Source organism: Lagopus leucura, unplaced genomic scaffold (genome assembly GCF_019238085.1).
Source record: "Lagopus leucura isolate 7727_CA_CO unplaced genomic scaffold, USGS_WTPT01 Super-Scaffold_100008, whole genome shotgun sequence".
Taxonomy (NCBI): domain Eukaryota; kingdom Metazoa; phylum Chordata; class Aves; order Galliformes; family Phasianidae; genus Lagopus; species Lagopus leucura.
The window spans coordinates 10142638-10156853 of record NW_024962265.1 but is presented as its reverse complement, the minus strand read 5'-3'; the positions used below and the strand labels follow the sequence as shown (position 1 = coordinate 10156853).

Sequence of the window (14216 nt, the reverse complement as noted above, 5' to 3'; positions counted from 1 at the left end):
AACTTACCTGCTATCTATCACCATCTTACTTTTCTGTCCCCCAACAACTGAATAGCAGCATTTCACATATGTGCAGTTTTTAGGTGTGTGTCTCAGCAATTCCATCAAAACACTATTAAACATCCAGATTTGCACTGCTCTTTGTCGTATGACAGTTAAGTCTGGGAGTTTGGTTCTGCTAAGTTAATGGAATGTCATTTATGTCATTTTTTGTTGTTAATGTAACATGAAAACATGAGTAGTGAATGGAAATTATCCGCTGATAGTGTTTTAATGTTATGACTTTCTTTTTTAAAGCTTTAAATGTGCCAGTTACCTAATAGCTGTTTGGTATTATCCTTTTAAGCTCTCTCACTGAAAAACACAGGACACTGAAGTAGGAAATTCCTGACAGCTACTGATTACCTACAAAACATATTGATTGAGATAGGAATGTCCCTTTGATTCATATATCAGTCACTGCATCTCTGTGAAGCAAAGCATGTTTTTCAATCTTATGATGCACAGAAAGTCAGTGTAGTTTTGCAATGCTCTGGCTGTACCCAGGGCTTCAATTCACAACTAACAAAAGCCTCATTCCTACTGAGTTTTATTTCAGTCAGCAAGCAGGATGAAGAGAAGAAAATGTACAGACGTGGAACTGGGCTACAAGTCAGGGAATGCATGGCTAGAAAAGCCCACAGTCTTTCAGATTTTCTTTGATTATTATATCTGTGACTGCATCAAAAACAAACCTGACATTCTGGGTGTCTGTGGCACAGGTTAGGTGACAATATATCTCCTTATCTTCTTTCCTTATGTTCAAGTCTAGGAATTGTTTCTTGATATAATTTCCAGCATCTTCAAATGTATTTAGTCCTAGTAGAAACACAGAAGACACATACCATATCTATACTGCCCATCCAAATTTAAATTGCAATTCCTCATTTCTTAAGTGAAATGCTCACAAGTGAGTAAGACACTGTTAAGGACTTTAGAAAGAAAGCAGAAAGTGAGACAAACAGGGGGAGAAAGGATGGACCATAAATTCTGGGAGAATTAGATATATAATTTGCTGCTGTTTGGCAATACTCCATTAGAGCAACTGCAGGTTTAAACACTGGTACTGGGACTCAGTGTAGGTCTAGAGAGGGATGAGACATCTAGGAGCAGGCTGTAGTATGAGGGCCCTGCTGGCTCCCATGTGTCTATGAAGGTAAAGTGACATTGCTCCATTTACTCCAGCACAGTGTTTGATTCTCCCAGTGAAGCAGTGTGCAATTTTGGGTCACTGTACTGATAGATTATCAAAAAAAGAAGTGAAGCAGCTCTTTGTCTGGAAGTCCACACAATCTCTCTTCCATTAATATAAGTTATTGAAGTATGCTTTATTTCAGACAATTCCTATCTGGAATATAGGAGGTTAATACTAAAATACTGGTAGCATTTGTTTTTATTCTGGCACTTTCTGGCATAGCTTCATGTATTCTCTTGCATTAGTTTGGAACAGCTGTCATTCTCTTTTTCCAGTAGATACGATTGTGACATACAAAAAGAGGCAGAATTCCTTTACAGAAATGGTTTTCCAAGTGGGGACAAAAGACCTGGTTGAAATATGTGAGTGATAACCCATTGGCTTCTACTGAAATAAGAATTGTTTTCATTATATAAGTCTTCAGCCATTTGAAACTTCTAGTTGTCTCAGATTCCTCTACTTGCAGTGGAGTGAAATAAGTGTCTCCAGAGACAGCTGACCCCAACCTAAGTACCCTGAGTAGGTGAGATGAATTCCAATGTCTTTCCCTTTCTTGTCTTTTGAGAAAAAAGGCTAGATGTTCAGGCAAGATGTCTAGTCTTTAAATGGCTATCTGTAGGTGATCTGAAGCAAAATCTCAATCATTTGAATGTATTTTCTTCTGAAAACCCCAAACTTACCATTGTATTCAGGAAAGCAGATGTTCAGATGAACTTTTGCTATTTTCTCTTGAAAGAGGTCTTTTTTGTTTAGAAACAGCACGATGGAAGTGGTTGCAAAGCAGCTGTGGTTGCAGATGCTGTTGAACAGCTGAAGGCTTTCATGCATTCTGTTCTGTTGTGATGCAAAAGGTAAACACCAAATCTTAACCCATATGCAATTTTTACTGTAATCTTCACTGACAAGAACCCGTACAGCATAAGAGCCTTTAAATTGTTATAAGGGAACAGGAACAATTCTGATAAGCCATCAGAGAATGCATTAGAACTAAGCAGCAAAAAGGATTGTTTCTTCTGACTCACCACTTCTTTATCTTCCACCAGAACCATGTCATAGGCACTGAGTGCAGCACAGAATATGATGCAGGTCACTCCCTCAAAGCAGTGAATCCACTTTTTTCTCTCTGATCGCTGTCCACCCACATCAAACATCCTGTGCAGAAAAAAAAACCACGTACAATGTGAGGCACTAACTTACAAGGATGTAGTCACACTGCTTATTTGCTGAGTGCAACTAGAGAAGGATGACAATCAAACATCCGTTTTGACAAAATAGATATTTGTTGGTCTATTTCCATCTCAGCAGGAGAATTATGTATTATTTATGGCTTTATATGTAAAGGCTTAAATATCTGCACAAGGCGGACAGATATTCCTCTCTGTTGAGGAAGTTGGACTCTTCACAAAAGCTGAGGGCAGGACTTAGCTCTGCAGGCAAGGATTTTTCAGGACGGAATTCATACATGAAACATTCACAAAAGACTCTTGGAACGATGATCATGTGTTTATAGAATTGCTTGTGTTGAACTGACACGCTCATCAGTAAGGCATATGATTGGAAACCAGACACTGTTTGATCCACCAGTTATGCTTCATTGGCTGGTGTGATTTTGTATTTAGTCATCAATTCATTGTCCTTGTGTGATCATTTAGGTACTGTATAACCAGCAGCCTGTGTTTATGTGTAGAGGTCTCTGCCTTATCCATCTCATTTAGTTCCTGTTTAAGCAGTAAATCATGGGGAACATAAATTTGTTCATTCACAGAGAGCAAAATGCAGAATTGTCCTTCCCTGCATTATTTTACTCCAGCTTTTGCCAGAAATTACTGTCTTTGGGTAGAATCATATAAACCTTTTATGGACTTTTTGTATGGGTTCCAAAACTAACTGAGCAAGTTAACTCAAGCTTCATTATAATAAAGTTTAGTGCCTAATATAGATGGACCTTCTGTCAAAATTTTTATTGTTTTTCTTAGCATTAGATTTCAAAATTACTGCTTATATTTACAGTTTTACAATGATAAGGAATTGGTCTTTCTCTTCACTATTTTTCTCTGTGCAAAATGAGCATTTTTCAAGTGCATTGGCAAGGAAAAACAAGACAAGTCTGATTCCTTGTGTGCATGACGATTTTTCCCTGTTCAGTATGTTGCTGAACTTACTGTTAAACCTAATCCCCTTTTGCATTATCCATTCATTTAAGAAACTGTATTGGGTCTTACACTTTGAATGTATTTCCTGCAGTATCTAAAATCAAACAGAATTCATTTTTTCTAGCAATGAAAATTGATTCAGTAGGAGAAAATCAAGTCAATAGTAATCAGAGAAATTTATTACTTGAAACACTTTTATTTTTTCAACACATCGATCCTCCTTTCTTCACCATCAGCAACACATCTGATCAAAACAAAATTTATTATCATTTTTTCATCCTTAGAAGAAATGAAATCCTTCCCAATTCTAGTGATGAATGACTTGGTTAGCTGAGAAGCAATTTGAGAAAACAGTGTTTTTAGTACATGCCATCTCCGTGATCTTTGTGTGTCTACTAATGTGAATTATTAGGAAATCAGGAAGCTGTTTTGGAACAACCACATATTCCCTGAGTTCAATAGGCTAAACTGAGTGAGATCAACATAAACCATCTTGACTTTTGGTTGTGATCGGTGTCCAAAAGTCAACTGCCACTTTGTGTCTTCCTTGGTTTGTGGTATGCAACTCTGAAATCAGAGACAAAAAAGGGAGAAAAAAAGGGAAAAAAAGAAACTACAAAATTTAATCTTTGGTGAAGTTTTACAAGCATATGTTATCATACAAATATGTACTCTCTTCCTGCAAGCTTTCAGCATGTGGTCCTGTGACTATTCATGAGGAGTCAAATTAAAATAGTAAAAGATCAAGGCCAGAGGCAAAGCTTATGGACAGTTTTTATTGTACTAAGCTTAGCTTGCTTAGTTCTTATCTTGTCACCCCAGAACTTAACATGCTGAAGTCGTGCCATGAGTGGTATATTTCTGATGTTAACATTCTTTTATCAAGATAAGCTAAGATAGTCTTGAAAGCTCTGCATTCTCCTAGCACTACTCATGGAAAATTGAGCCCCTCCAGGTGAGACTAGTTGTGAATTCATTTGTGTCAGCAGTACGTACAGTGAGAGCTGAATAAATAAAATAAAACTTGCCTGATTTCAGTGAGACTCTTCCTAGCTTTTCAATGGACACTAGAGCAGGAGAGGACCTTTGGAGGTCAATCTCCTTTTAAAAATATTTCAGTGTATTCTCGCTTCTGGAAATCAAAGTCAGTTAATGAAAGAAATTAAGATAACAGGAAAGATAAATTATGTTAAAACAACAACATAATGGCTAAGAAGATAGCAAACAAAAAGCCACGTTTCGTGTGGAACTGCAGTACTGTGATATTCAGACTTTTACAGCACAAAGTGTTTTCTGCCTCAATCAGTTCAGAAGAGGGTAAAAACTTCAGTGAATAAGGCATCTGTTCATGATTTCTTTTTATCCATGTTTGGTTTGTGACCCCAAGCTTCTCTGAAGTACTTCAACTAAAACTCATTCTGAGCACTGAAGTGTCCCTCTCTATATAGATGTTTCTATGGTGCTTATCAAACTAAGTGCAGAGTCATCAGGATCTCCCAGCTGTTTCGCATTGCTCTGGCAATGCAAACTAGCTGTAACTGGCTGGTTAAGATGGATTTATTGCTGCTCTGCATCCCTATAGATGAACAAAACTCTCAGATTGTTTTGTAGTGACTTCATATTACTTAAGTCATAAAACCATCAATTAATTTACTTGCATAATACAACTTTGATGCAAAAAAGATGCCAAATACACTCTGTGTGTGTGTTTTCAATGTTATTAGGAATCTCTCCCTTGTTTACAGGCGTTCAGATAGGAATCTTATTTTCAGTTGTGCTAAATTTCATCTGGACCTACACACAATTCTAATATTTTATTCTGACTGGTAGCATTCATCTCATAGAGGGTTTGCAGTCTGATAATTTTATTCTCCATCTTGGTTTAATTTTTTTATTTTACATAAACTGTGGTTGTAACTGTGTAGATGTTCAGATTTCCAGTGTAGAAAGCAGTCTGAAGTACATTAATCAGAGAAAAAAAGAACAGTATGTTTATGAGTAATACTATAGTATTTGGGATTAAGTGCTGCATTAGGAAAAGATTCTTCACTAGAGGGCAGTGGTCATAGAACCAAGAACAAGCTGCCAGAGTTCAAATTGCTTTTGGACGATGCTCTCAGATATAGAGTTTGATTTTTGGTAGTCCTGTGTGAATTTGGTGATTGTTGTAGGTCCCTTCAATTTGGCCTATTCTATGATTTTATGAAGGCAGATTCCAGATGTGACCCATTTATTGGTGATAATAATTTTCTTGTTGTACATCTATTTTTAGGATCTTATTTGTACATGTAATCTGATCTCAGTTTCATCAAAGAGTCTGTGTGATTAAGTTAGATAGTTTGGGAGATGTTTAATTGGCACAAGGGAAAAAGTACGCCCTCTGAAAAATGTAAAAAATATAATCCTGATACTTCCTGCAACTGTCTCTATAGACATTTTCTTGTCTAGTCTATGTTCCTTAATGCACACTGTGGCCTTTAAACTAAGAATTAAATGGAATTTGATCCATAGAGAAAAGTGGGGCTGGGCTATAGAACAATTCAAATATATTTTAACATGAAATTATGTTTTTAGTTTGTTCACCAAGAGTAATTAAATCTTGAGTATCTGAAGATGTCAGTTTTTTTCAGTCAAATTTCTTAGAGACATTAATTTTGAGGATTTTTTTTTTCCTGAATGTTTTGCTTTTCACCTTAAAAGAGAATGACGGCATGCATGGTAATACATAATTATCCATGGGACATTATTTTTTTTTGCCAGCAGTAATGTATTCCACTGTTAAGAGCAGTTATTTCTGTTCCCAAATGAGGAGAGTGAAAGGTTGAGAATGCATGCAGATTAGTAGTCATCAAATGTTTTGCATGCTGTTAAGGACTTTTAGTTAGGCAAATTTCATAAATGTCACAAGCAATTATTCAAATAGCAGAATACAAACAATGCTTTGAAAACACTTACATATGTAAAATGTCCTTTTAGAACCTGATATTCTGAGGTCTCCTAATAACAGTCCATTATATACTTAAAGTTGGAGTGCTGATATTAAAATATCTTCTTTGGCACATACAAAAAGAAGATTCAAGAATATAACAACTGGATTAGTAGTAATATAATCAATGACTTTGAATGAAAAATACCTCAAAAAGGTAAAACCACACAAGCCTGACAAATGCATCTTTTGTACCTGAAGTTCAAGTCCTTGAAGGAAAACTGAGTCTCAATAATCCCAGTTGTTTTCACTCGGGAGTGCAAAACATCTTGCTCACTAGGCACGTAGTCAGGCATTGCTAGCCTATCCAAATCATTGAGATAACTAAGGAGAGTAAAAAGAAATGGTGATTGGTGAATTCAAAGGGTAAACCAAGCACGACATATTCACTAGTCCATTCATATTGAACTCCTAAATATTTTCTGTAAATTACATGCTTAAATACTTTTGTTTTTTATATAATCTTTATCCACAATCTAGATTTTAAAAATATTACATATATTAAATGTCATTAATTTAGTTATATATAGTAAATATCTTTCTGAGAATTGAAGGTCAAGGAAATCCATGTTTTTCTCTGGGATGCTAAAAAATACCCTGTCAGGAAAGGGATGTTGTCCATTTCACTTCAGTAAATGGAAATTAGAACCACGGGGGAAGAACTAGACTGACTAGAAATAATGTAGCATATCAAACCATTCTCTTGTAATGCTATCTTCCTTCCCAAGTAAAAGAGAAGGCAGAAGAGTTTGGAGTAATTCACAGTTGGGGGCCAGTTTCCACCTAGTTAGGGGTCTGTTTGACAAGTTTACAAGAGGAGGGTGCATGACATTTAAAAATAAATATTTTGTAATAAAAAACAGACGTTTCAACTAAGCTGAGAACCCATGAGGTTAACAGTCTCAAAGCTAGCTGGAAAAGAGTGGATTATCTAGTTCTGTGTCTAGCATACAGAGATAAAATCTGCATGAAATGAGAATCTGAACCAGATCTTTGAAGCCAGTTCTTGGCCTTCCCCCAGCCTTTCTCCTTTCTCTTCCAATGAGAAGAAACTTCTTACAAATGGCCGAATGGAGTCTATAAATCTTACTGACTGATCTAGGAAGCAATGCAAGGTAGTTTTTATTCAACAAAAGGAAAAAAAGAGGTGATATGTGAGTAGTTTTTTGACTACTAATCTTTCTAGCTACTGACACTCAAATAATGAAGTAAAATAAAAGCAAGAAACCACATAACAGTTGAAACACTTTAAAGCTCTTACACTGTCTCACTTGGCACCTTTCTTTCTGTAGTGTGTATTTTATCTCTGGAAAAGAAAACACAGACTCTCTAATGTTTCTTAGTGTTCATAATTTTTTTTTTCTGCTGCAGTAAAGTCTGCTCAGCATGAAGCTTTGCTGTTTATCTTAACCAGAAAACTACCAAAACAAAACTCATAGCTTGTCATTATTGTCTGCAATATTAATACATTTGTAAGTAAAAGCAAAAGCAAAGCCACTTCTGTATATATATTTATTGTAAAGATATGGTGGTGCATGGTTATAAAGACCATAAAATTCAGCTGATCCAAGTGCAATTGCAAGTTAATTATCTAATTAATAGAGCAAGAGATATCTTTGGATTCTTCCCACTATTGTAAATAGCCCCAGGAGGGCACCAATGGCAGAATGGAGAGCTGGCCAGTAGATTAGTCCAAATGCCAAATCAGGCTCACATTAGCACAATGTTTTCTGTGTATGGGTGCCTTGCTGAAATGATCTGAAGATAAGAATACCAGAGATTTTTTTTTTCATGATATATCCCTGGTCTTATCTAAAATTGACGAGTTATTACTGACGAGAATCTGACCATGCCTTTTTCTGCCAGGTGGAAGTAGCACCTCAAGCAGTTTCCTTGTGCAGGTACCTTTATCCAGCAGGAGGAGCTGCGGGAGCAGCAAAGGCTCAAGCTGCAGCTCTTGGAACGGACCTGAGCTGGAACAGCACTCTTCTTCAGGCCCAGGGGCAGATTTCTGCACTCCAGAACAATCTTTTGACAGTCATCTGACGATCACTGTGCAATCATCTGTGCAGTCGTCTAAGTGCATAGAGGATTGCTGATCCCCAGCTGGATCCTGACCCTCCATGAAATCGGAGCTGAACAGGGCTAGTCTCTGTTTATGTGCCTGCCACCCCCCAGGTCTCAGAAAGCAAACGAGCCATCAGGCATCACAGACCAAGATGGATGCTGAGATACTAACAGTCCAGGGACCACCAGGGCATGCAGCCAGATTCCTTTAAAGGAAACTTATGGTTTTTGCTGGACTTATGTTTAACTGCTTGAAATCTTGAATGTATTGAAGTGCAGCTTCAGGTAAAACCTAGGCTGTTTCAATTCACTTTGTCCTTCATTTTGTCAATTTTAGAATTACCCAGGGGCAACAGGCATTTTTAAAAACAAAAAGTTAAGAAGACTCACAGAATTGAGCTATTTAGTTCTGCTTGCTTTCCTCGGTTGAATGTCTCAGATACATTATTGACATTATAGCAGGAGCAGCAAAAGCCTCATTCTTTCTCAGGTTAATGAGCAATAATTTTCATAGATTACGCTTGTGAAAAGCTCTAACTGCAGGGACCCCGTACTGTTGCAGTAAGAGCCAGGTGCCCAGCACCCTCAGGTTGTGTCACTTACTAGGCTGCTGAGTCATTGAGCTCGTACTCTGATGCCCTTGCAAAGCATGCCTGGATCCCACCGTCTTTCCACAGTTGCTGGATGAGTTCAACCAACTCAGAAGACATGTTGCTATCATCCAGATTTGTTTCCATGTCACGGAGTTTCCTTTCATCTTCCTAAGAAGAAATTTCAGTGAACATTCTGCAGACATACTGTACTATCTTTCTGGGTGTGCTTGGTTTACAAGGAATTGCAGTGTCAGGAATTTCTCTTTTTTTTCCCCATGTAACACTTATGCATCCTTTTACAAGTTCACTTTCCATTAGTTAGTGCAAAACTTATACTCAGATTGTTTTATGGAATTTTTTGCTTTTTACTGTTTTCTTTCATTCCTACATGGGCTCAGTTTCATCTCTCTGTAGGTGTTCTCAGAAGGTCCAATTTTGAAGGAAGGCTTTTATTTTAAGACAGAAAAGCAAATCAGCTAAAATTCAGTGTAAAAGAGTAAGCATATTATGTGACTATATTAGGACAGAAATATATAGTAAATATAATTATAAATATATTTGGGAGAAAAAATTTCTAGTTCTAAAACGCGATGAGAAAGGAGGCAAAGGAAGTATATTTTTCCCTAGGAGAAGAAGAAACCTGAAAAATTCCAAATATTTTGTATGTATTTTCTAAATTCTTCCTTTTGCAGTCATTCCAAAAAGTCTTCATGCAATCTGTTACATTAAAAACATTTCTTTTCAGTAATGAATGCACTAAAAATAATAATAATAAAAAGAGTAAAATAGAGTTAAGCAGCGGGCAATTATAGACCATAATTCCTTCCAAGCTGTAGACAACTGAAGCAACTTGCAGTCAACAATTGCAAAAGTAAATATGAATTCTGACAGACCCTATTTTGTCAGGGAGTATGTTTTATTCAAAGGTGGAAAACATCTTCACAGTAATTTATAACAAATTATTTTAGGGATGTGACATATTTTTTACATTTCACTAGAAGTTGCAGTCTGTAGAAATGTTGTGAAAATCAGAGACTGATCAAAAGAAAAAGATAGCAGGTTTTATAAAATAGTGGTAAAATTAAGACAACATGCAGATATAATATAACATGCCCCATATAACATCCCCCCTGGAGGCATTCGAGGCCAGGCTGGATGTGGCTCTGGGCAGCCTGCTCTGGTGGTTGGTGACCCTGCACATAGCAGGGGGGTTGAAACTAAATGATCATTGTGGTCCTTTTCAACCCAGGCCATCTATGATTCTATGATTTTATGATTCTACGATATAATGTGGAAAAATAGAAAGTTTTGTTTAAAAGAAAAAAAGAGAACAGTACGATTGTCCTTGTGCGTTCAAAAACCCCACAAACAGCTCCATTCTACAGCCCCATCCTACAGGTCAGTGCTGTGATCAGCAGACCTGACTCATCATTTCTTGTGTATGCAGCTTCATTTGTCTTCAGGGGCTGCTGTCTGGAGTGCACACATGTTCAGCTTCAAGATAAGAATTGCCAAGTTCTTAACTTGGTGTTCTTACCTTGATGTTATCACATATCATTTAATGTTTATAACTGTTCTCCTGCAGTGCTGAAACTGTTGGTTCAGTAATGTATAATGAGAAGCCTTGAGCTCATTGGTTATTATGCAAAAGGTGGCAACAGTGGATTTTTTCTTGTCAAAAAGGAAGATAGCAGCAAACCGAGTCTATCATAGCCCTGGCTTATGTAATGTGTAGTTTGCCTTTGCTACTTTGTCTCTGCACTGCTTTCAGCGCTGCAGATAAGCTCAGTCAGTGCCTTAGTGACTTTGGCCAGGTAATTCTTAGCCAGAACTCAGCAAGAACAAAGTTCAACAGAAATCAAGCTTCATATCTAAACGGTTCAAACTTATGTATGTGTAACGATTTCACAGAAGAAGCAAGCTAGTTTTGCATTTGGAAGAAGGGATAATGTTTAGTAAATGTGAGTGAAACTTCCAGAATCTTTAAAACTTAGAGCCAGATTGCTCTTTTGTGATTCTGGGAGAATAGAAACAAGGCACTGCAAATGCCTTATACAGATGTAGTCGACTAAAGGCCTGTTCTGCCAATGACAGTGAAAATAAGGATGTACTTACTGTGCTGTAAGTGATACACTCACAATATCTGTATTTTCTGCATTTGGTTTGTATGATGCTAAGAAATAAACTGTGCCTATTTAACAAAAATTAAAAAGAATTTAAAAAATCAATTATTGGTTCTCCAGTCTGTGAAAACCCTTGGAAATAATTTCTGTGAAGTTAGCATAGATTTTTGGAAGAAGCTTTATGGGATCTTGCAGTGATCCTTCTAACTTCAATTTTGTTAAAATAAATGCATGCAAAGGAAAAAAAAAAAAAAGTTTTATATCTCTTTTGCACAGGAGTAATCCACAAATGAGCATTTGTCAAACTAGCTTTGGGCTTTCATATTTTAATTTTCTTGTTGAAAATTGAATCTTTATGTTGCTGCTTACAGCGTGGATTGCAGTAGTCTCCTAGGAGCAAGCAGTGGATACCTGGTGTATGTTAATTTCTGAGAAGCTGCTCAATGATCAACTCATGAAACAGTGACTTCTCCATCAGGGAACAAGTAATTCTGGGAAATTCTCAACTTGGATACAGGACAAAAAGCTTTATAGTTTAATAATAAATAGTTAATAATAATATCTGTAACTAGCTATTTCTTCCGTGAGAAGAAAACCCTGGAAAAAAAGGACGAAGTAAGGGAGGTCCAGACAGCCCTAAGGACATTCATCAAACTTGTCTAATATGGACAAAAGTTAAGTAAAGTACATATTCAAAATTTTCTTCTTTTCTATCACTTATGTCTTGATATAGTTTAGACACACTGTTTTTGAACAGCCAGCATGGATTTACCAAGACCAAAGTTAACATAACTAACTTGTTTGCCTTCTACAGTAAAATTTGGTTTGTGAATAAAAGCAGAAGCAGAGTATGTTGCATATCCTCTTTGACATCTTTGCTCATAATGCTCTTATAATCACATTGAGCTGAAGAAATTATCAAGAAGGTTGGTAAAAAATTTATTAGATCATCCTTCCTGCATTTGGGGCCCCAGGCTTGGACACAGTAGTCCATCTGGAGCCTCACAAGGGCAGAATAGGGGGGGACAGTCACTTCCCCTGTACTGCTGGCCACCCCTCTTCCAATGGAATCCAGGATACCATTGAGGGCTGCAAGTCAGAAGAATGATGAGTGAACATGTATGAACTTCCCAGAAAGTTTGGTATAAATAGGGAAAGAGGCTGAATTATGCAACATGGACAGAACTTATCTCAAGTTTAGATTTTAGATATAGGTTTTTTAAGGTTGGTCTGACTAAGGCCATGTAGACTGGCAGATGCATCCTCATGCAGTGCCTATTACGTGTGTCTGTTACAATGGAGACTGGGCCATACTGAAGCATATTCACATGGGCCTATATTCTGTATGGTGGTTTAGGGCACTTTTACATTTGTTTGCATGGTTTGTGAACATGAACTCTTAAAAGAATAAAAGAAGAAAGCATATATTTTTTTAATTTTTGTCAAATGATCGTACATCCCTTAGTAACCACTGAATCATTTGTTTATCAGTTTTTAGGTCAAACTACCATATGTCATTATAAAGAGATACAGGCTTCTGGAACAAGGAGAGCTCCTTTCAGATAAGCAGATGTAATTCCCTCTAAGATGAATCGTTTGGGAATGTGCAGAATTTTCTGAAATTGGAACCAGTTGATATTCTGACAGACTTTGGAGAAATTCTCAGCAAGATCTGAATTTCTAACATCATACTAATCATTGCACTAGGAAGAAAAGTATGTATTTTCCTTTTAGCTCTTTCCCTGAAAATTTTGCAAGATTGACAGAAGACTGCAGGTCTTCTTACTGTAAATAAGCGGGCATTGTCAGCTTGTAAGAATCCTTCTTTGTTTTTTTTGGCTCAAAGCTTGCTTCCTGAGGTATTTCTTGTGATAAGACTGACTTGTCTAGAAGATGAGTGATGGGTGTTGTTGTGTGGCAATCAACATCACTGTGTGGACAATTTTAGCTGTTTGCCTTCGGAAGACAGTGCTCAGGAGGAAGACAGTTTACTGGTGGAAGATCTAGCCTGTGATCGAATAACTCCAGTTAGTTACGGGAGGCTGGGGGACGATGCCATTGTATCCTGTGAAGGCAAGATACAAGTTGGTGCCTCCCTGCTCTCTCTTATCTTCTGGCAAGGCCAAGAAGATAGGAACAAAGGAGTTTCCTGCTGAGATCCCAGAGCCAGAAGCTGCCACTCCAAGAAGAGCTGAGTCAACCACCTTGGGTTTGAGCTGTCACTCAAAAGACGGCTGACTCGACCACTTTGAAACCATTGAAAAGGGGCCATCATCACCATGGTCACCATCGTGGTTGCCGTTGTCGTCATCACCGTCAACAGAACAACTCTGCCCGATGACCCACCACTACTGAAGATCAAAGACTGAACTATGAACCACGCTGGATCCACAGTGGTGACTATGTCCCTCTTGCTTCCTATAAAGACTCCTTGCTTCTTCTTTTCTATCTTTTCTATCACCCTCTTCCCCTTCCCCATTGCCCTAATTCATAATAGTGTCTGTCCTCCCCTTCCCATCTCCCTAATTAAGATCTGTAATAAACTGGTCAGGCCAACATTTCAACTGTCATTTCTTAATCTCACGCTGGGTATACAGATATTAAAAGAACCTCTCTCTCCTATTAATTGGAGCGCGACACAGTTTACTTGCCAAAAGAAGCCCAAAGTTGTATGATTTGGAACCAATGTACTGGACGGAAGTATGGTATTGCTAGCCTTTGCTGGAGGGCACAAAAGTGGGAACTGAGTTTCCGCATTTTTTTGTCTCTCTAATCAAATTTCTGATCAAAACTACTTCCATGAATCCTATTTAAAGTCTCCTCATAAAGTCTACAAGGCGCTGAAATCAGTGTTACAGGCTCCATTAAAGAAGTTGGACAATCTGGAATGTTTTGTTTTTTCTCAGTGTTCTTGTGTACAGTACTGCAAAACACACCAGGAAAGTCAAACTCCACTTCTCTGCAGTGTCAATGTGTAAGCATTTCTTCTGTACACTGTGGAGGTCCCTGCCCCAGGAACAAGACAAAACTGAAGTATTCCCAACAATCTACATGACATTT

The 14216-nt window shown here is 37.5% G+C and overlaps 1 protein-coding gene across 1 annotated transcript in view; it reads right to left on the bottom strand.

Annotated features, from left to right (window-relative positions):
* Positions 1-667: 667 nt before the first annotated feature.
* Positions 668-14216, bottom strand: part of GNAT3 (G protein subunit alpha transducin 3) — a 32244-nt gene continuing 18695 nt past the window's right edge. Inside the window, exons 6-10 of the mRNA XM_042872582.1 lie at positions 9044-9201; positions 6569-6697; positions 2257-2386; positions 1915-2068; positions 668-858 (exon numbers count right to left, since the gene is read on the bottom strand). Of these exons, the coding sequence (XP_042728516.1) occupies positions 668-858; positions 1915-2068; positions 2257-2386; positions 6569-6697; positions 9044-9201 (762 nt within the window). The remainder of the gene's footprint in view (positions 859-1914; positions 2069-2256; positions 2387-6568; positions 6698-9043; positions 9202-14216) is intronic.